Source organism: Cryptosporidium ryanae (genome assembly GCF_009792415.1).
Source record: "Cryptosporidium ryanae isolate 45019 chromosome Unknown contig_8, whole genome shotgun sequence".
Lineage (NCBI taxonomy): Eukaryota > Apicomplexa > Conoidasida > Eucoccidiorida > Cryptosporidiidae > Cryptosporidium > Cryptosporidium ryanae.
The window spans coordinates 160,138-179,589 of NW_027125486.1; the positions used below are offsets into that span (position 1 = coordinate 160,138).

Here is a 19,452-nt window from a genome sequence, read left to right on the forward strand (position 1 = left end):
GCTGCCACCGGTGGCAGCCAGCAACTGCATGCGCGCCTCTGTCAGAGACTTCATCTAACACTTTGTTTGTTTCATTCCGTATCTTTTCGTCTCGTTTCGTTCTGTTTAGATTCAATTAGTATCACGGCGCTTTGTCGTCTCTATTCAGTCCTTTTAGGTACAAGTCCGCCAGCTGCCAGAACTGTATGGTGTTATCCTCGGAGGAGGAGGCCATTAACAGGGAGTCCCCGTGATCGTTCGGATTCCAAGCGAGACCGGTGATCGGGGCGGTGTGTCCACAATGGACGAAAAGGGCCTTGGATGAACAAGGGGAGGCGTGAGAGGGACTGGATTTGTTCGGGTTTTGGATTTCCTCACATTTATTGTCACACACATTTTGGTCGTTGGGCCTCTGCTCGGAGCCCGCGAATATATCCCAAACGATAACTTTTCCGTCCACTCCACCTGAGGACAAGATGTTAGGAGTCCACCTTGACCACTGCAGACTGAGAATCGGCTTTCCGGAGTGAAACTCCAGGTCGAAGATCGACTTGCTTAAGTTCCTTGAGTCCCAAATGCCGACGATCCCATCTGCGTCTCCTGTTGCAAACATGGTGGGAAAGAACTCATTAAAAGATATGCAGTTAATGTGGGAGTGGGTTTCCTTAAACAATACAGGTTTGGCGTTGAATGAAGAGTTTTCTGAATTCCTTGTGTCCCAAAAGGCAAAGGACTTGTCGTCTGAGGCCGAGGAGAACAAGAATCTGCAGGAGGGGTGCCACTTTAAGTCGTTCACATCAGACTTGTGCCAGTCGTAGCTGCGAAGCGGCTCCAGGACAGGCGGAGGTAACTCGCAGTTAACGAGTTCGCGATCCTCGTTCGTCTCGGTCCCGCCAAGTGTTGTCTTTGGATAATACACAAAGTTGTTCCTCATATTCGAGTTTAGGTCGTAGCCTGTTGCTCCGTTCAAATCCCACAAATATATGATTCTATCACTGCCTCCAGAAACCAAGGTACTTGTACCCGTTTTCTCGTCTTTCTCTCCGAAACTGCTCTTTGTGCACTCCCAATCCATCGCATACCCCTCCGATTTGTGTCCCCTAAGCAGCAGTTGGGGACGGCAAAACTCATCCGTCGGAAAAGACTCGTGTTTTGAGTAGTCAAACATCAATATGTCGCCGCTCACTGTCCTCGTTGTGATCACGAAGGGGTGTCCGGGCATGTGCAGGGCCTTGTTCACCTCCCCCGGGTGATTCAACTTTGCCTTGACCTCAAACTGAACACAGCTTCCGTTCTGCGCGTCCGGATTGTAGTTGTACTCGGCGAAACTCTCGTTGTTCATCAGATCGTTGTTCGACTCCAGATCTCCCAAATGGACCTCAGCTATGACCAGGTAGTTTGGCTCCTGGCCACTGGTGTGAGTTCCATATACTATCTTGTGCACCGAATAACTGCCGTCGGGAGACTTGTACGAATTGGGAAGCCAGTCTAATGTCAGTGTTGGCCACTCCAGGGTGTACGACAACATCGTATCGTACAGGTACGGACAGTTCTTTCTCCAGTAGTAATGTCCTTCATCCTCCGTTGCGCTGCTTCCCGGCAAGGTGCTCTCCACTGTTGTATTTTGCATCTACTCTATAGCCACAAGCGTGGCGTCCCAGTTTCAGGTATTGTCCAAATTCAGCGTTCTGTCTTCGCAAAAACTGGACTTGCGTGCAACAAGTCCTCTCTCTCTTTCTCTGATGGCTGTCGGCCATTCGGGGTTGAACCACCAAGTACCGCTCTCCGAGCAGGCCGTTCCTCGCTCTCCGAAAGCTCCTCCGTCTCCCTTGCTTCCGCTGTTTCTATATTCGTCTCCGAACCTCGTTTCTCAGTCAGGAATAATTAAAAGCTACTGTCTTCTCCTCAGGATTCCTTTGCTGCTATTGCCGGTTCTCCAAACTCGCCATTAACAATTACATTTAGGGTACCCACAAATAAATTTCAAGGCGCCAAGCGCATGCAATAATATAAATATATACATGTGACCGGAAACGGACGAGGAAATGGGTGGGTGGGAGCGGACGAGGAGAAGAAGTAGGGAGGGCCGAGAAAGGGACGAGAGAGAGAGATCACACGGCTGGCATACTGCGTCAGCGTGATTCAAGATACAGTTAATCTGACGGCAGTTGGTCTTTCTGTTCGGAGGAAGACGGGAGTTTGTGGATTTTGAGGACCCAAAGGGCCACTTGTAGGAAGGGAGAAAGCGTGCAAGATGAGGAATAGGCGTTCTGGCTTATGCGGGACTGAGTCGAGTTCAGGGGTGTTCAGGTTCCTGGTGTTCGTTTTATTGTCGGTGTTTTTGGCCAAGGTGGGTTGTGAGGGCAAAAAGGGCACCCATGTGAGGACTGAAGAGAGAGTTGACCCCATCAACTTAAGTTTGGACGACTTTATAAAGGAAAATGGGGTCAGTCTCTCGGACGAGTACGAGTCGTAAGTTACCAGAGAGGAGCTGAGAAGATGGCTGTTTAACTGTGATCTACAATTGCCTCTGCGTTGTTGCCTAAAGGCTGAGCGACTATCCGGTTTGGGAGGATACGAGCGAGGCGGAGGTGCTCGACCAAGCATTGGGGGAGGCGGACGGCGGAATCGGTAACGAGTTTGGGAGTGAGACGGCGAACGGACTCAAGAAACTGGCAGTTGACACCGCACAGGCCTATAGTGATGTGATTCAAACCAGACGCGGGGGTTATAAGAACGAGAGTTTCGTTTCCGGGCTATACAACGAGGAGCACCTTGCTGACAGTAAAAGAGTGTCAGATGGGTTGAATAAGGTGAGTTAGCGCTTTGAGGTAATTAGTCATTAATTTCTAAACAAACTGCTGTAGACGAGAAATGCAATTCTCCTAGGAAGGAGCGTAGCAGGAATCAGAGAGGCCGACAGAGAGACTGTAAGAAGAGCGTTTCCAGAGGCAAGTTGAGGGGATCAGGAATTTCCCAGAAGCAATCAATACATTGATTTGACCGCAGGACTTTTATGGTTACAATGAAAACAGCCTTTACGAGGGCAACAACAGTTATGTTCCGGAGCGAGAGAGAGAGTTCCAGGGCGACGGCTTCAGAAGCTCAGCCAGCGCTGAGGACCTACTAAAGGTAACTTTACTTTGCGATTCAAAAGTGAACCACTGACGACGTTTTAAAATATGTGTAATTAATCGCAGGAGACGAGAATGAATCACTTGAATGAGCATGAAGACATTCAAAAATACCTGGCCGGACTTAACATAACCTCCCCTGTAAGTCACTCCTCCTACAGTGAATACCTGACGTCTTTATATTTGCTTAACGAACGCAGATCATAACTTCAAAAGTTGGAGACATTTACGACTCCTACGTGCTGCTCTCAGCATCTGCAATTGAGTACGGCAGTGCGCGTGGTGACACTCAGGCAATAAGAAACCAGGGCCTGGAGAGCACGAACTCGTCCAAGAGTCCGTTCTCGATTCCCCTTAAACCTTACCAGTGAGTTCAAGTCAAATAGCGAGCGGAGGCTCTTAAATGCTTAACTCCAAAATTTGCCTTTCGGTTCGAATAGCGTTTGGGAGGGACTGGACAAACTTTGGAACACAAGGACGTCCAAGGCCACAACACCCTCTCCAAAGACAAAAGAGGTGTTAGACAAGATAGACGACTACAACTCCTACGTTAGGTGGAAAAGAGAGGAACCATTTAGAGTGTATGACATGTGGTACGATGCACTCAAAGAGAGGAGGGAAGCGAAGGACTCGCTTAGGAGAGAATCCATTTCACAAAGAGACAGAGTTCTGGAGGAAAGAATGAGAAAACAAAGGGCTTTTTACTCGCCTGCAAAAGACACCTTTGACGACATAGGAAACGTAAGTTATCACGAGACGAAAGCAAAGCAGACCGCTTTAACCGAGCTTCCCCACAGGCAACCGAAATGGCGGCAAAGCACATTGACAACAGATTCGGACAAGTGTTCAACGAGGTCACTGAACTCATGGACGAGGAGTCGAGAAAAAGGTAAGTACTGTCCACTCAAATCTCCAAATCCCCTAACTAACAATGCAAATAGAGAGCAAAAGTACTACGACGATACAGTTACTAAGAAAGTCAATGAATTTTGTCTTGTTTACCCAGACTGCTGCGGGGACATGTCACGGTGTCCGGAGTTCGTTTACAACTACATTAGAAACGCAAGGATACTATTTTAACTCTTTCTTTTCTCCACAGTTTCCGTGCACTGCCTCTTTGGAATACACTCGAACTTTGATTTTTGTTTACACTGTTTGTATCTCCTGCATGTGGGATCCGTTTAGGCGGGCATGCGTGATTTTAGTGCAAAATAGCCGGTGCTTTAGGATACCAGGTGAATATTTTGCAGTTAGCAGCCACTGTTTACCTTGAGTGAGAAGACCGAAAGGAGATTAATTTTGCGTTTGTTGCGTCGCGTTTCTAGAGTCCGGGAAACGCTTTGCTCTGTTCCCGTGAGAGTCGTCGGACCGAGTAAGCCCGGAGACTTGACACTTGGTGCACAACGGGAGTCCCTGCGACGACGGGATACCTTGGTGCGGAGCAGTTTTTCAGAGGAGACACGTTTTTGGCAAACAGGAAGATACTGAGAATCACAAACGGACTGCGAGCTCTTTCGGGAGGTACTGCAACTGGAGGGTTGGTGTACGGCAATATACTTGCGGGGGGATTCAGACATCCGAGGTTTTTTTGCTGCAATACGCGAAAATACTGCATATCGCGACTGATTGGAGAGAAGATGTTTGCAAAAAAAGACTTAAGGGGAGAGGAGTTGTTGAGGAACCCCTATTTGAACAAGGGACTGAGTTTTACAATGGAGGAAAGAACCAAGTACGGAATAGAGGGACTGATTCCGAACAAATACGAGACGATTGACGAACAAGTGGATAGACTATGGAGGAAAGTAGACAGCATTGAAAAGAACATAGATAGGTACACATTTCTCGAGAACATAAGGAGTTCCTCTTTCATTTTGTTCCACTCCTTGTTGGAAAAACACTTCAAAGAGCTTTCACCGATAGTCTACACTCCGACTGTGGGAGAGGGTTGCATCGAGTTTTCCAGGAACCCAACAACAAGGAACTGGTCCGGGTCAGGCGTTTACATTAACAAGACCCACAGAGGGAGAGTTGACGAGATACTCCAAAACGTTAGAGGCGATATTGACGTGATTGTGCTGACGGACGGCGGCAGGATACTCGGTTTGGGCGACCTGGGAGTCAACGGGATGGGAATTCCAATCGGGAAGCTGTCTCTTTACGTTGCTCTTGGAGGAATAGATCCCTCGAAGGTCCTGCCCATCTCATTAGACATAGGCACAAACACAGACAGCCTAATTGGAGATAAATACTATCTGGGGATAAAGGAGAAACGAATGGGGAATGACGACTACTACGCATTGATGGACGAAGTAACAAAATCGATATTTAAAAGATGGCCAAACGCCGTGCTCCAATGGGAAGACCTAACGACTTCCAGAGCCATCGACGTGCTAAACATATACAAGGACAAGTATCGCTGCTTTAACGACGACATCCAAGGAACCGCGAGCATTGTCCTTGCTGGTATTCTCAGTTCGATAAAAATAGTGGGCAAGGAGCTGAGCGATCAAAGGATCCTGATGTGTGGAGCGGGGTCCGCATCAATCGGCACAGTTAACTTAATTGTGAATGCAATGGAGCTGGACGGGATTCGTAGGCAGGAGGCCATAGAAAAGTTCTGGCTTGTTGACTCCAAAGGCTTGATCACTAACTCCAGGGATACCAGCGTCTTGGACAAATTCAAGGTCCCTTTTATCAGGAAGGATATTGACAAAAGCATTACCAATCTTGTGGAAATCGTCAGGGAAGTCAAACCCACGGTATTGATAGGTGTTTCCGGCCAGCCTGGCATATTTAACGAGTCCGTTGTGAGGGAAATGTCAAAGCACGTGGAAAGACCTATCATCTTCGCCCTGAGCAATCCGACAAGCAAAGCCGAATGCGTCTCCAGCGACGTCCACAGCTGGACAGACGGCAAGGTCGTCTTTGCCAGTGGGAGTCCGATGAAACCCGTCAAATCTTTATCGAGTGGCAATGAATTCGTTCCCTCTCAGTGCAACAACATGTATGTATTCCCGGGCATAGGCCTTGCCGCCAAAGTCGGAGGATTTACTCACATACCCGATATTTGCTTTATCCAGGCCGCCAAAACCGTCTCCAGATTTTACGACCAAAAGAATCCCGATATCTTGTTCCCTTCGCTGACCGCCTCGATAGGAAGAGAGATATCTGCCAATATAGCTGCGGATCTCGTACTTTTAGCCAAAGAAAAGGGATTCCTGGGAAACGGAGCCGTTAACGCCTCCAACAGAGACGACCTTGTTAGCTACATTAAAGACAGCATGTGGCTGCCGAACAAGCAGTTGTAGCCGGCGGATATGCGTTGTACTAGGAACGGTACCTACTCCTCGCGACCCATCCCCGCACCGAGGTGCAGGTGCCCGCCCGTCGGAGAAGGCTGGCGGCGCTCTAATGCCCGCCAAACACAACTTTGCTGAGGTCCTTCGGCTCCACCCCCAGTACAAGTGGCACGGGAGTTCTTTCCGTTGAGAATATTGACTCCCAAAAATACGCAAAGTGATCTAAAGCGAAGAATTAGTCCGGTTGTTGACGTGGCCGGAGGGAGAGAGTAGTGGTAATCGGTATGGTGCGCAAGCTCGGCAACACAACGCAACCGTTTAGTTGCGCACATACTGTTACTATTATTCCGTTTTCAAACTTACTAACTTCTATGCCATACGCAAATAGACGCTCCTTTCCAGACGGACTGAACTCCAGTATAACTCCAACGTCGTCCAATTGTGTTTGAAACGAGACTATTGGAATCATGTCTTTTCCTATGCCCGCTCCTGCTAGCACAAATGACCTCCCCAGTCTCCCAACGCCTGCTCTTGTGACTACAGTCGGATCATTGAGCGTCGGGGACGTCGAACTCAGCAATACCTGCCATCCGTTACCCCAGTTTCCCAAAAAGTCTGTTGTCCTAGTCATGAAGTTCCTTATTACAGTAAACTGATATCCCCTCAGCCCGACTGCCATTCCATAAGACTTGTTTCTCACGTTTGTGGCTACGTCCACGAACAGCGTTTTATATGATGCGATGGCCTGTTGCAACTCAGGATTAACAAATCGATTCGTTACGACGCCCAACTAGGTTAACTCACCTCTGTAGAGAATTGCTGTCCGGCGAGAATATCACTTTGAGAAAAGTTGTGTCTCGCTGATAAACTTACGTCCCTGACCGTTATGTGCTCTGCATACTCCCTCAGTCCAAACGAAGCCAGCGTTGACGACAGAAAGTATCTTGCCTGCAGATCCACACCCCACGCATTTATTGTTGTAGATCTGTCCACTCTGACGCCGTATAGTCCGTCTGTATAGCCAAACGTAATGAACCGTCCCAGTTGTGGTATTCTCTTGCCTGACAAAAAGGACAATATTGTCCTATCGTACGACAGACCCATGGTTGCTGCTTCTTCTATGTATGATTCGCCTATAAAGCCGGAGGCGAAGTTATTGCCCACTCTCACAAAATGGCCGTTCTCTCCCACCAACGGTGCGTATCTAATTAACCAATCTCTCCACAGCACATTCTGAAAAATAGCGTGTATTAGAGGTTCGCTTGGTAAACTCCTGCTGTAAACGTGATCGCTGTTTGCTGACTGCATTTTCGCCTTCAATTCTCCTCCACTACCGCTAAAGTCAGTCTTGATCTCGTTGCCATCTCTATCTTCGAACTGTTTATTGGACAACAGATATGACTTGTTTCCAGACCCTCCAGTTATGCTTTCTCTTCCTACTTTTGGCGTGCTCATCATCGATTTTCCCGTTATTTGCGATCTAACGCCGTTGATATTTGGTTGGATGCCTATCAACTCGTTCCTTTTCACATTCGAGTCAAAGGATCTGTACTCGTTACCATGCAGTCCGTTCTCTCCCACCAACACCAATCTCCTCGCTCCCAGTGGCTCGCTTCCCAACTTGCTAACAGCGAAATACCCATAGTTCTGGCCTTCTTTTATCATTACGTTGTTCCTGAACTCCTTGTTGTCATCCCATCTCCTTTTGCCCCAAGTCTCCGCACTCGTTGGCTCGTCCCTTCCGGAGTCAGCATTCGCACTTGAATTGCCGTCATCACCCTCTTCTATCGCAGAGTAAGCGACCCAAGAAGAGTGCTTCAAAGAGTGTCTTTGCAATTTTGGAGTCGATGGGGCTTTTTCACTTTTGCCTCCAATACAGTTCTGAGTCTCCATGCTCTGTGGAGTACTGTACATCCTCACCATGCACTTTAATGATATCTTTGAGGGCTGATCCGCTCCCCCAACATCACTTACGTTCCAGCTTCTATTTGATATTGAAAATATTAAATGACCTGCCTTATTCAGCAGCACGTTCATGTCTATCCCAACTACGGGACAGCCGTTTAGTATCAGTACACTGTTTTCAGCACCAACAGCATCGTTGCTTCTAACATTCATACCGACGTCCAATTCTTTGATTCTATCGTATTCACAGTAATTCGGCCACAGATGTATTCTCTTCAAATAATCCAAATCATTTATGCTGTTCTTTATTACATCCAACCTGTTATCGAATATGTGTTCACTCTCGTCATTTGGCACATTCACATTGTTGTCTATTCCAGCCGTGAATAGAGTTGACAGCAACATTCCGTACATCGTTGCGTCCCTCAATTCACTGTTTGCGAGGTACCTTTTAGTGTCGCTTCCCCCCCTGCTCAACTCCGACTCTACTAAACGACCTCTCACTGTTTTGTACCATTTTACGTTCGAATAACAAACATTCAAGTCGGTAAAGCCCTCACTTAAACCACATATGCACACAACCACTATTGACAGTTTTGAGGGCAACTCAAACTCCCAAAACAAGTCATCATCGGCCTCGTAATCATGAGTGATGTGGACTTCGTATCTATCTCCGTCTCTCATCTCTCTTCCCTCCTCCTTTGTCGCCGCTCTCCTTCTGCCTCGGTCAGGTGTTCTCACATTGTTGCTGCCGGCGTTCAGCTTGTTCCTCCTTAACCTAATTCTTTCTTTCTCCCCCTCAGTTTGCTCCTTCCACAAAAACCTGTCGAACGGATCTATCTTGTATACCTTGTACCTGTACTTTTCCGTACTATATTCATAAACTAAATTGCAGGTGTTGCTGTACTCTATATACACTATCAGCGAATCACTTCTTTTGTTATCTAAACATTTATTCAAGGCGAAAAGTTTAGTTTCTCTGCTCCAAGTGCGCCTTATTCATTCGAAACTTACCCTTGAGTTCATAGAATGATTTTGCTATCAATATAGTTCCATTGCATGCTATCCTCATGCCCTTTGATGTCAGCAACTCACTGTTTTTAAACACGCCTCCGAGGTCGCCGCTTCTCGTTAAACTGAAGTCGTCCTTGTTCTCATCCATCATTTCCTCCGTTACTACCGGTATCTCCTTATTGTACGTTTTCCTAATTTTTTCATTCAATAACTTAATTATGCTGTTGCTCACTGGAATGCTGACTACCACACCATTCTCGCTGCACCATGACGATGGTGGTATTTCCCTTGGAATGCCATACTTGTTCAACCAATACTTGCTAAATCTGTGCAACTTATTCCTCCTCTTTCTTGCCATCTCATTTCCATTTTCAATGCCTTTTCTTATTTCATGAACGTTCAGTGAAGTGTCTCCGCTTACCCTTGCGAACGCCACCACTAATAATAATAATAATAATAGTCTGTTTAATATACAAAATCTACTGCTTGTTTTACATTTTAATATATATAACATTCACTTATTATCCGATATTATTATTTATTAAAATCAGCATTAAATTCATAGTTTTGCTTCCCTTAGTTGCATTTTCGCCCTAAATTCATTCTGTCATGCTCTTATTGCTATTGCCCTGTGTGTGTGTTGTAGCATATCTTCCCTTTTATTGTTGGCACTTGCATGTCTCGTTTTTTTGTCGAAATAAATAATTGTATTTTTAACTTTCGATTTTATTATTAAAATTTCAAATCTGACACTTGAAGTTTACTAAATTGTTCGCGGAAAATCAAAAGGCAACTACGCGTACAAGTGTTGCCTCCTAGTTAACCTCTTATTCAGCTCTTGAAGTAATTTCTCTTCTTTTCCTTCTTCATTCTAGTCTCTAACTCATTTATGTTCTAAAATGAAAGACAAACAATAAATTAACAATGAGAATACAAGTTCCCACCTCTTATCACCGCCTGACAGTAAACTTACAGTCCAGGGTATATGCACGCCCAAAAATATCCATGTTGATAATACACCTCCAACCAACGGAAATATCTTTGGATACACAAAAAAGTGTGCCTGTGGTTTTAAAAAGTAATAAGTTATCAAAACATTTAACTCGCCTCAAACTCACCTCGTCCTGCGGCAATTCAATAAATATTTCAAATCTTTTTGCACCAACTATGAATGACCTTATGTCATTTGAGTCTGCAGTGGAAAAATGTATCGGGAACCCCGTGAAGGTATTCATCGGAAATGTTGGGAAGTTGATTGACTGCCAATCATAATATATCTGTTCCATTCTATAATACCAATTCCACTTCATCATTTGGTCCGACACGTACTTGAATGGTCTGTTTAGTTTTCTCCATGGAGGTGGAAGGATTTCCTCGCCTTCGTCCTCACTATCATCACTATTTTCAACGTGCTTTTTCTCTTTCTTCGTCTCGCCTCCAGGCTTCACCTGACTGTCTTTATCCTTCTGCAGAACCAATTGAATCTTTTTTGTGCTTTTTTCGCCCTTTTCGATGCTCTCCTTTGAATCTTGACCAACATCGTTTTCCGGCCTCTCCCAGTTCGTTATTCTTGCTCTGAAGCCTATCTTAGACAAATCAACTCCCTTTTCGGGCAATTCCGACTCAACCACAAACTCGTCAACGGCTCCTTTTTCCATCAACGCATTCCAAAGAAGTGAGTCTCTTTCCCTCCTTTCACTCTCCTCTTCATCATCTCTTTTTTTCTCGCCCATACTCAGTATCTCTTCCTCCATGCTTTTCTTCGAATTAGTAACTTCCTCGCCCTTTTTATTTGGTACCTTTCCCATTGTAAACGTTGAACTCATGCCGTTACCTGTCTCAGTGTTTGCAATAATGTTTATATTGTCGCTCTCCCTTTTTTGTGGAACGTCCAGCACCTGATGCTTCATTTCGCTCTTTAAGGCCCTTGCGAACTCCTTAGTTCCCTTATTTTGCTGCAAACCGTGAATGCTGCTAACACTCCCAATTAGCGCTTTTTCTTGAGACTCATAATTCATATTGGATGAACTGTGCATCTGGCTGTTAACAAACTCCTTATTGCCTCCTCCACCAGCGAAATTACTGCCGTTAGCGGCGCTGCTTGCTAATTGGGAATTCGGATCGTACTTTAGAGACGGGAACTCCGACTTGAAGTCCCTCCCTACGTTCTCCTGACTGCCACCGCCGTTGTTAGACGCCTTTATTGCCATATCCGTATAACATTTTAGCGATAAATTGCCGTCTCTCCCCTCTCCCTGATCCTCTTCCTTAGACACGCCGTATAATATCGCATTCGAATAATCAGATTGAGGATCTTGATTCACAGATCCACCGCCTTGCCCAGGATTCACTTCTTTTGTTATCAACATGCCATCGTAATTGTTCTTCTTCCTATGTCTGTTCTTCCTCCGGTTCTCCTTCTCCTGTCTCTCTTTTAACTCTCTCTCCTCCTTTAGCACCATTTCCTTTGTTTTCAAGGCTGACCAAGCCGTATGACCCTCAGGTGGCCCTGGATCGTACAAAGGATCCAAATTCAACTTGAACTCTAGCAAAGTCAAATACGCATCTATCCTCGACTTTAACTCCTCACTCCTGTCAAAAGATGTATTTTTGCCCGAGTTTTGTCTTAGCAAAACTATGTTCTCCTCCAGTGAAACCGCTATCGCGTCTTCTATCTTCTCAACTGCTCTTCCCTGTAGCGGTGGCTCTATTATCAAATCGTTGAAAATGCCGTCGGGTTTAGATCCGCAAAAAGATCTCCACTTGTATGGATTCTCTAAGTCATAGGATATCACTGCCGGGTGGTGATTCCCCAAATTTCCCCATATCTGGCGATGATTAAACACAAGCTCTATTGTACTGTATGGCACATATGCTATTAGCTCCTGAGCTAAAAATCTTTTATCGGGAACTATTGGAATGTTCTTTATATATTCTGATATCACCTTCTTAATGGTATCTAAACTGGTTTTCTTGAACTTCTGTTTGTCAGATCTTCTATTCCCGACATCCTCATTTTCCTCCTCAACATTATTTGTGTAATCCAATTCTTTTGGATCTATTTTTATATCAGGTACCATAAATTCACCCCAAATATCTATTCCCATATTATTTGTCTCGTTTTTTTCTACATACTTGATTTCACCTGTCTGTTTTAACCATTCAAACCACTGCTGTAAATACAGACCATTGTAGTACTCCCTCTCGATCTCAAACTGCTTAACCCTCTCGCTGTCATTTGGTACCTCCACGTCCACATTACTATTGTTCACAGACTGCATCACAGACGGGGACTGCTGATATGGATTTGTTATATTATAAAACGAGTCAATTCCGTATCTGCAGGGCAATACATATCTTTGCTTGTTAGTTACCTCCCAAAATTGAATATGACCGAATCTATGTCTTGTCATTATCCACATATGCTCCAATGTACCGTTCTCTATCGTTCCCTTGCACACATATGCATCAAATCCTATTCCCAACAAACAGCTACAAAGCATCAATACGTGATCCGCTATGCTTCCCTTTTTTGAAAGCAAAAATAAATTTGGTGGTATCAGATCGGGAATCTTACCCGGCGGATTTATTTGACTCTCTGTCGTTATATACATAAAATTGTTTATCCAATGTAGTAAGCTCCCTTCATCTGAAATGAGGTTCGGAACTGCTATTGGAGATAAAAATGAGCATAGTGGCAATGTCTCATCGGTTTGAGGATGCTTCTTAATAACAGAAAAATTTCTCTTCTCAGGAGCATTACTAAACCACTGTTTATATATTCCCTTCCACTTATGAAAATCTCTGTTCCATCTGTTTGAAAGTTGTTTCCATATGTTTGTAGTTGCTTTTGATGAAGGTGGTGGCGGAATAACCACGTCTGGTGGCAAAGGTGGTATGAAAAACATCTCAAAGTGAATACTTGGCTTCATGAATTCATTGCTGAAATCTTTAGATTGAAGGGTCAAATTCATGTTTAACACCAAAGTATTGTACTTGAGCGTATACAACTCGTTTGTTGAGAACATCTTGCTCTCTTTATCATCTATCTTTTCTTCATCGTCAAAGTTTGGCTTTCCGTCTGCTCTCCTTGATTTATTATCCATCAATCCCTCTGCCAAACACCTTGAATCTTCCTTTCCTATTCTGTATATTTTGTTTAGATCAACCTCTCCTGAACCCAATAATATTGATGATGTATCGCTTTTGTTCCACACTTCTATTTTAACCGGTCCTTTGCACAACAAGTCAATAGGTAAACATTTTCTTCTAAAACTAGTCACTAATAGCTCTCTTTGATCCAATACTCTTACTGGGAAGTATAAGTTTTGATTATACACAGGTCTCCTTGTTTTCTCCCTCACTGAGGACGTGTTTGTTATCCCGTCCCACTTAACCTTAACTATAGGATCGGATGTTCCTGTTACACCATCTGCTGCTGCCAAGTTATCGCACTTGAACAATCTAAATACCAAATACCTTTCATTCAAATTTAACTGTGAAATTAATGCTGCTCCTGCAGATACTTGTGTTGGTCTGCTTCTTATATTCTCAGGGGGTTGTCCCGTGCTTCTAGAATAACAAAACACGTTTCCTATAACCTCCCCTGCTATTATTTTGTATATGTCTATAGTCACCCTCTTGATCGTAGTTCTGACCAGTGGGTAGCTTTCTACTGAGGCCAGTGATATCAAAGCTGCTCCTATTATTGTTGGACCGAATTTTAAATAGGCCAGCACTTCAAGTATTATGTACGAGTTTTTAAGCTGAAAGCGTGTACCTGTGAACACAAACCTACACGGTGATTCCCAATATCCACCAACCGAATATGGAGTCACAAAACTAGCTAAACAACAAGCAGTCAGTTAATGCTAAACTGGTACGCCTCATTTTCAACTTACTTCTAGAAGACGCTCCCGAAGAAATGTCGTTAGACAAGGGTGCCTTTATTCTCAGTATTTTGGGTGCTCTCTTAATCTCAATAGGGAGCTTCCTGTTTGGTATAAAAGTCCAATTTTCAAGAGATATATCGTAATCAAACACCTCATTTAACTGCATTGTAACTCTTGTTCTGTGAACCTCAAAGCTTTTTTGATTTACGTCCTTTCTTGGACGTCCATCTTTACCCAACGGAAGAGGCAGGTGCTTTTTAAATAGCAATGAAGTCTCTGGTTCACTGTCCAATATGTCCTTCAGCGTGATGCTCACTGAGGCCAAAAGCTGGTTAAATGTGAAGGCCTTTATTGACCAAAGTTTTATAGATACCTGAAACATATCCAATTCTGAATATGCAACACACAATATTTTTTTTGGCCAGACCATGATTGGAAATCTCAAAAGCCTAACCTCACCAGCAGCCAAACTTGTTGCTGCTGTGTAAACCATTGTTCTCTTCAAGGTCCCTGCATAATCCCTTTCGGGATTAACATGACCAAACTCAATAACGTAGAAAAAGTTTTGTGGCATTGTTTCTAAATTTTCGCTTGTATGAATGAAAAAAGAAGCCTCCCAAAGCCTCATTTTTTTCATATAGTCCAGCTCTAACTCGAATTTCCTTTTTATTAACTTTGACTCGTAATCCTTGTTTTGCTTCTCTCTCTCATCCAACTCTTCCAAATCCTCTATCTCTGCAGACTCCAATGCCTCATCTTCGTCCTCTGATTCAGGCTCCTCCTCCATTTCAATGGCCTGACTTATCGACTTGTCATTCTTTTTCTGACTTCTATATCCTTTTACGTCAAACAGCGGAACTTCATGTCTGCTTTTGTCTGCATTTAATTTAAATTGTTGGTCATTTCCAAATTAGGCAATCCAAGAAACGGAAAGTTAACAAACCAGTAAACCCGACACTTAGTAATAGATCCAATCTTGAGTCGCTTCACAGTAAACTTACCCACAATATTCTCTTCATATTCTACCTCTTCCCCAAAATCTAATCTCCAAATCTCACCCTCGTCAAATCCCGAGTTTTTAAGCAATTCGGGATCAACGTCTGCAATCTTGCTCTTCTTACCTTTGTTTTTCGCCATATCTATGTCATTCAATTAATATATTTTAATTAAAACTTAAGAGAACAACTTTCCATCCTTTTATTCCAATCTCTAAAACATTTAGATCAGCCTACACTGGCATGCACCCCACAGTTCCCGCCTGATCTTGTTTGACATATTTTACCAAGGTGCATGCAACAAGAAAGCCTCCGTTGGCAGAAAAAGGAATGGCAAGACAAAAACGAGCTTTGTGCCATCAGCTGGCTCTTTTCGCTTGAGACATGAGTTGGACTTTTTTTGCGATGAATCTGCGAGTAACCATCGAAAAAACACCAACTTGAGAAACATACGAGTAGCTTTGTGATTAAGATTGTAATCTTGAGATAGAAACGAGCGTTTTGAGAGTACTTCAAATTTTAAAAGGATCAATTATGAAAAAAGAGCACTTAAAATTGGTGTTGTCAATAGCTGTGTTATTCGGAGTAATATTTACATACACATTCAATCAATGTCTGTTGGTTTACAAGACAAAAAACAGAGTCAACAAGAGTGTTTTTTTGGACCTTGAAGCGGACGCTGAGTCGACCTCGAACAAGGGGAGAGGTGGATACATCAATGGTGAAAAGAGAGACTGGAGCGAGCTAAGATTAGAGTATAAGATTGTGAAAGATGGAATAACAACGAGAAAGGAGTACAAAATATACCTTTACTCCGCATATCTGGACACAAGAATTAAGAATGACGGGAAAATGGTTGGAATAAGAGTGAACGGTTTGGTTCCAAACGAATCAGATGACAATATTGCTGTTGGATGTATGGTGTCGGTCAATAGCAAAGGTTATTCCAAGGAGATTAGCGGAAAAACTAGGATTTTCATACACAAAGAACACCACAACAAGGAATTTGTTGCGGCTACGATTTACTGCGATGCGGACAACAGCTCTGAATTTTTAAAAGAAGATGTGGATTTCGGGCTGAGCGTAACAATTACAGTATGTGAGAGCAATGATGTGCAAAACTTTTCGAAGATAGAGCTGAAAGTCAAAAGTACATTTGATCCAGATAATGGAAACAAGAAAATCAACCTAAGTATATGTATAAGACCATGGTGGGGAGAGCCTGTTGGGAAAAGTGAGGGACAAAGAAGCTTAAGACAGAAATTTGATAATATTGGGTTGCTTTTTGAGTTCATAAATGCATATGTGAAATTGGGAGTGGGTAGAATATACATGTATGAGAATTACTTGGAGTTGAGTGACGATGTGCTGAAATTGATAAAATACTACTCAGAAGAAAAAGAACTGGTCGAATTAGTGCCGTTTAAAATTCCGATTTTGCCATTTAAACAGGTTTGGGACTTCGCACAAACAACCATGATACAAGATTGTTTATTGAGAAACCTAAACAAGAGCGAATATTTGTTATTTGTGGATACTGACGAGTTTGTGTTTCCTACAAACAGCAAGTATGATTTAAGGAGTTATTTTAAATTACTGGATTCGAAAAAGAACAGCAATAATATTGGTGCACTATGGGTACCTATGTATTTCCATTTTTTGGAATGGGACAGCGATCTTGAGAATGAAAACAAGTACAAAGAAATAGAGTCAAAGATAGCGAATTACCATGAGAATGTGGAGTTTGTTTTGTACAGAAAAACGTGTAGAATGAACAAATCTGGCACTACAAAGGGGGAAAAGGCAAGAAGGAAGGTTATTGTTAAGCCTGACAAGGTACTTTATATGGGAATCCACGAGCCTGAAGAAATGTTGAACGACCATAGGTTTATAAAATCCCCAATAATAAATGACGAAGAGGGCGTTATTAACAACAGTACGAATACGGTTGGTTTGATTTTACACCACTACAGAAAAGCGACAGGCTTAGTTAACAATGATCCGAAACAGAGAGAGTTGTTTTCAATGTACCTGAACAACAACTGCTCCTTTCACAGTAATCCAAACACTACCAGCCAGACGACTACCATTGACAAGATTGTTTGGGATTTATTCGGGACAGAAATTTACTATAAAATACTGGATGATATAATCAACATAAAATCAGCTAACAATGATATAAACACTACATTAAAAATGTCTACAGTCTTAAACTAAGTACAAATTTTTAATTTAAACATAAGTTAATCATTTATGACCATCGTTAAACCCATCCTGGTAACCATGTAAGAATATATGTCTAATTACAGATGCAAAGCAATTAATTATAAGCAAAATTATGACTATCCAAGTAAGTCTGTTTGCTTGATTGGTTTGGTACTCCTCTGTGATTACTTTCAAAAGCTCCTGCATCATTACAATTCTTCTATTTAGAACTTCAAACCTCTCTGATATCCTAAGATGTTCCTGAAGATTGCTCCAGGTAGAGTGAAATTTACAGTTATGCCAGAACAGCTCAGGAATGTCCAAAAAATCCTCAACGAGATTAACCTCAATTTGATAAGAATACAACTCAGAGAATTTCTTTCTTATCTGTGGCATTTCGACCTTGTACTCCTTCTCCACAACACTGTAAGCACCAACCTGAGCAAGTTTAAGAGGAAGGTATTTTATGCTGGCTACACAGTCATCAATAAAATTTTCAAACAAAGACAAGCGTATGCTTTGTCTAATAGACAAAGAAAAAGCAAGTTTCTCTTCAGCACTTCTCGTCTTGAGATTAACAACGTCAGAAATCATTTTTCTGCTACTCTTATAAAGCCTACTTACAGCAAAGTTACCATATTTATAAAGCATTGTCTCATACTGACACCTTTTGGAATATTTACCTGTAAAACTTTTAATTGAGTAAAGGGAAAGAAACGCAAGGACATCATCAAGTCTTTCGTCACTCTTTTTTGGAGAATTTACAAAATGTGCTCCTGGATTAGAACCGACTTCTTCATTACACCATGCGATTACCACCCCATTTTTAAACACAAAAATGGGATTCTCAAGTCTTTTCCAGTAATTCTTGTCAACCATATTCTCTCCTCTTTCAAGAGAGTTCAGTTCATCTGGCTCATACTCGATGTTTTTGTTGTAACCATAACCATCACATTCACTCAACAACCTTTGTTTCACATTGTTATTGTAATCCGAAACTGAATCATTCAAGTCAGAATCTTGCTTTCCCTCATGCTTAATTTTCAAGTTTACCCTCTCCTTGTACAACATATAGTTTACGTCAAAGGAATTTGATGATACCTTCGATATGGATTTTGAATTGTATATTCCCGCAGGAAACAACACTCGGCCTGTTTTCCCCTGTGTCGCCCAGGTAACCTCTAACTTATCGAAATAAGGAACAAGGTCAAACACCAGTATGTTTTTATCCTTGTCAACATACCAATGATAATAATTATGTTTGTCAAGTGCAAGTCCCAAGCTTTCCAAATTGTAGCCTTCACACAAACAAAATCCCCTAATCACGTTGAAAGTCTCCATTAAGTCCACTTCACATCCCATTTCACCCGCTTCTGAAACCCTCGAATAGTAGCTATTCAAGTTGTTTCCACTCCACTTGCTGTTTGTTCTAACGCCGTGAGATCTCCCTCCGTGCCTTCTCTTCGTAGAATTGTTGCTCGTTGCTACGTTATTCCGGTCCCTCTGCATTTTACCTTCACTCGCAGTCCTTTCTAAACTCATGTTCTATGCGCCTAACTCTGTTTTCTTTGTTACTATATTTCTCTGTCTATTCAAGTTATACTAAACGTATTCGTCCGTTTATCCCTCACCCTCAACTCCGGTTACCTCTCAGACTGTCCGTGTCTCTCCCCTGCTCCTCAAATACAAAGCAAACTGTATTCTCTCTCAAAAGCACGTCAAAGAGTTTTCCTGACGTGTATGAGTCTTAAAACTTAATCTGATCGCCTCTGTTGTGCCAATCTCAGAAACAAATCGTCCCTAAAGGTATGCTAATCGGCAACCCCAGTATCAGTGTGCGGAAAAATCACAGCCAAGTCCAAAACAAGCCAAAGAAAAAAGAGAACTGCAAAAGAGCTCGTGTAATTATCTCTATTCCCGTTTTCCTGTTATATTGTTATCTCCTTTTCTGTGTCAAACAGGCCATAAAGCAGACGGCGCCGGCGCCATCTGCTGTTATTCATTCAGGGGAGATACTGAAGAATGAGTG

The 19,452-nt window shown here is 43.0% G+C and overlaps 5 protein-coding genes across 5 annotated transcripts; 2 read left to right on the forward strand and 3 right to left on the reverse strand.

Annotated features, from left to right (window-relative positions):
• Window positions 1-121: 121 nt before the first annotated feature.
• FG386_003479 (uncharacterized protein) lies at window positions 122-1,609 on the reverse strand (the record flags this gene model as incomplete). Its single annotated transcript, XM_067342941.1, has 1 exon — window positions 122-1,609. One exon carries the CDS (start codon window positions 1,607-1,609, stop codon window positions 122-124), a length of 1,488 nt encoding a protein of 495 aa, XP_067199168.1.
• Window positions 1,610-4,750: 3,141 nt separating this feature from the next.
• On the forward strand, window positions 4,751-6,421 carry FG386_003480 (Mdh; the record flags this gene model as incomplete). The annotated part of the gene is made up of 1 exon (XM_067342942.1): window positions 4,751-6,421. The coding sequence occupies one exon, from the start codon at window positions 4,751-4,753 to the stop codon at window positions 6,419-6,421; it is 1,671 nt and encodes a 556-aa protein (XP_067199169.1).
• A 100-nt stretch (window positions 6,422-6,521) lies between these two features.
• On the reverse strand, window positions 6,522-15,360 carry FG386_003481 (c2 containing protein; the record flags this gene model as incomplete). The annotated part of the gene is made up of 8 exons (XM_067342943.1): window positions 6,522-6,611; window positions 6,747-7,166; window positions 7,217-9,261; window positions 9,332-9,753; window positions 10,276-10,394; window positions 10,450-14,177; window positions 14,233-15,099; window positions 15,225-15,360. 8 exons carry the CDS (start codon window positions 15,358-15,360, stop codon window positions 6,522-6,524), a joined length of 7,827 nt encoding a protein of 2,608 aa, XP_067199170.1.
• Window positions 15,361-15,752: 392 nt separating this feature from the next.
• FG386_003482 (conserve protein having a signal peptide) lies at window positions 15,753-17,435 on the forward strand (the record flags this gene model as incomplete). Its single annotated transcript, XM_067342944.1, has 1 exon — window positions 15,753-17,435. The coding sequence occupies one exon, from the start codon at window positions 15,753-15,755 to the stop codon at window positions 17,433-17,435; it is 1,683 nt and encodes a 560-aa protein (XP_067199171.1).
• Window positions 17,436-17,465: 30 nt separating this feature from the next.
• Window positions 17,466-18,785, reverse strand: FG386_003483 (uncharacterized protein; the record flags this gene model as incomplete). Its single annotated transcript, XM_067342945.1, has 1 exon — window positions 17,466-18,785. One exon carries the CDS (start codon window positions 18,783-18,785, stop codon window positions 17,466-17,468), a length of 1,320 nt encoding a protein of 439 aa, XP_067199172.1.
• Between the last annotated feature and the right edge of the window lie 667 nt (window positions 18,786-19,452).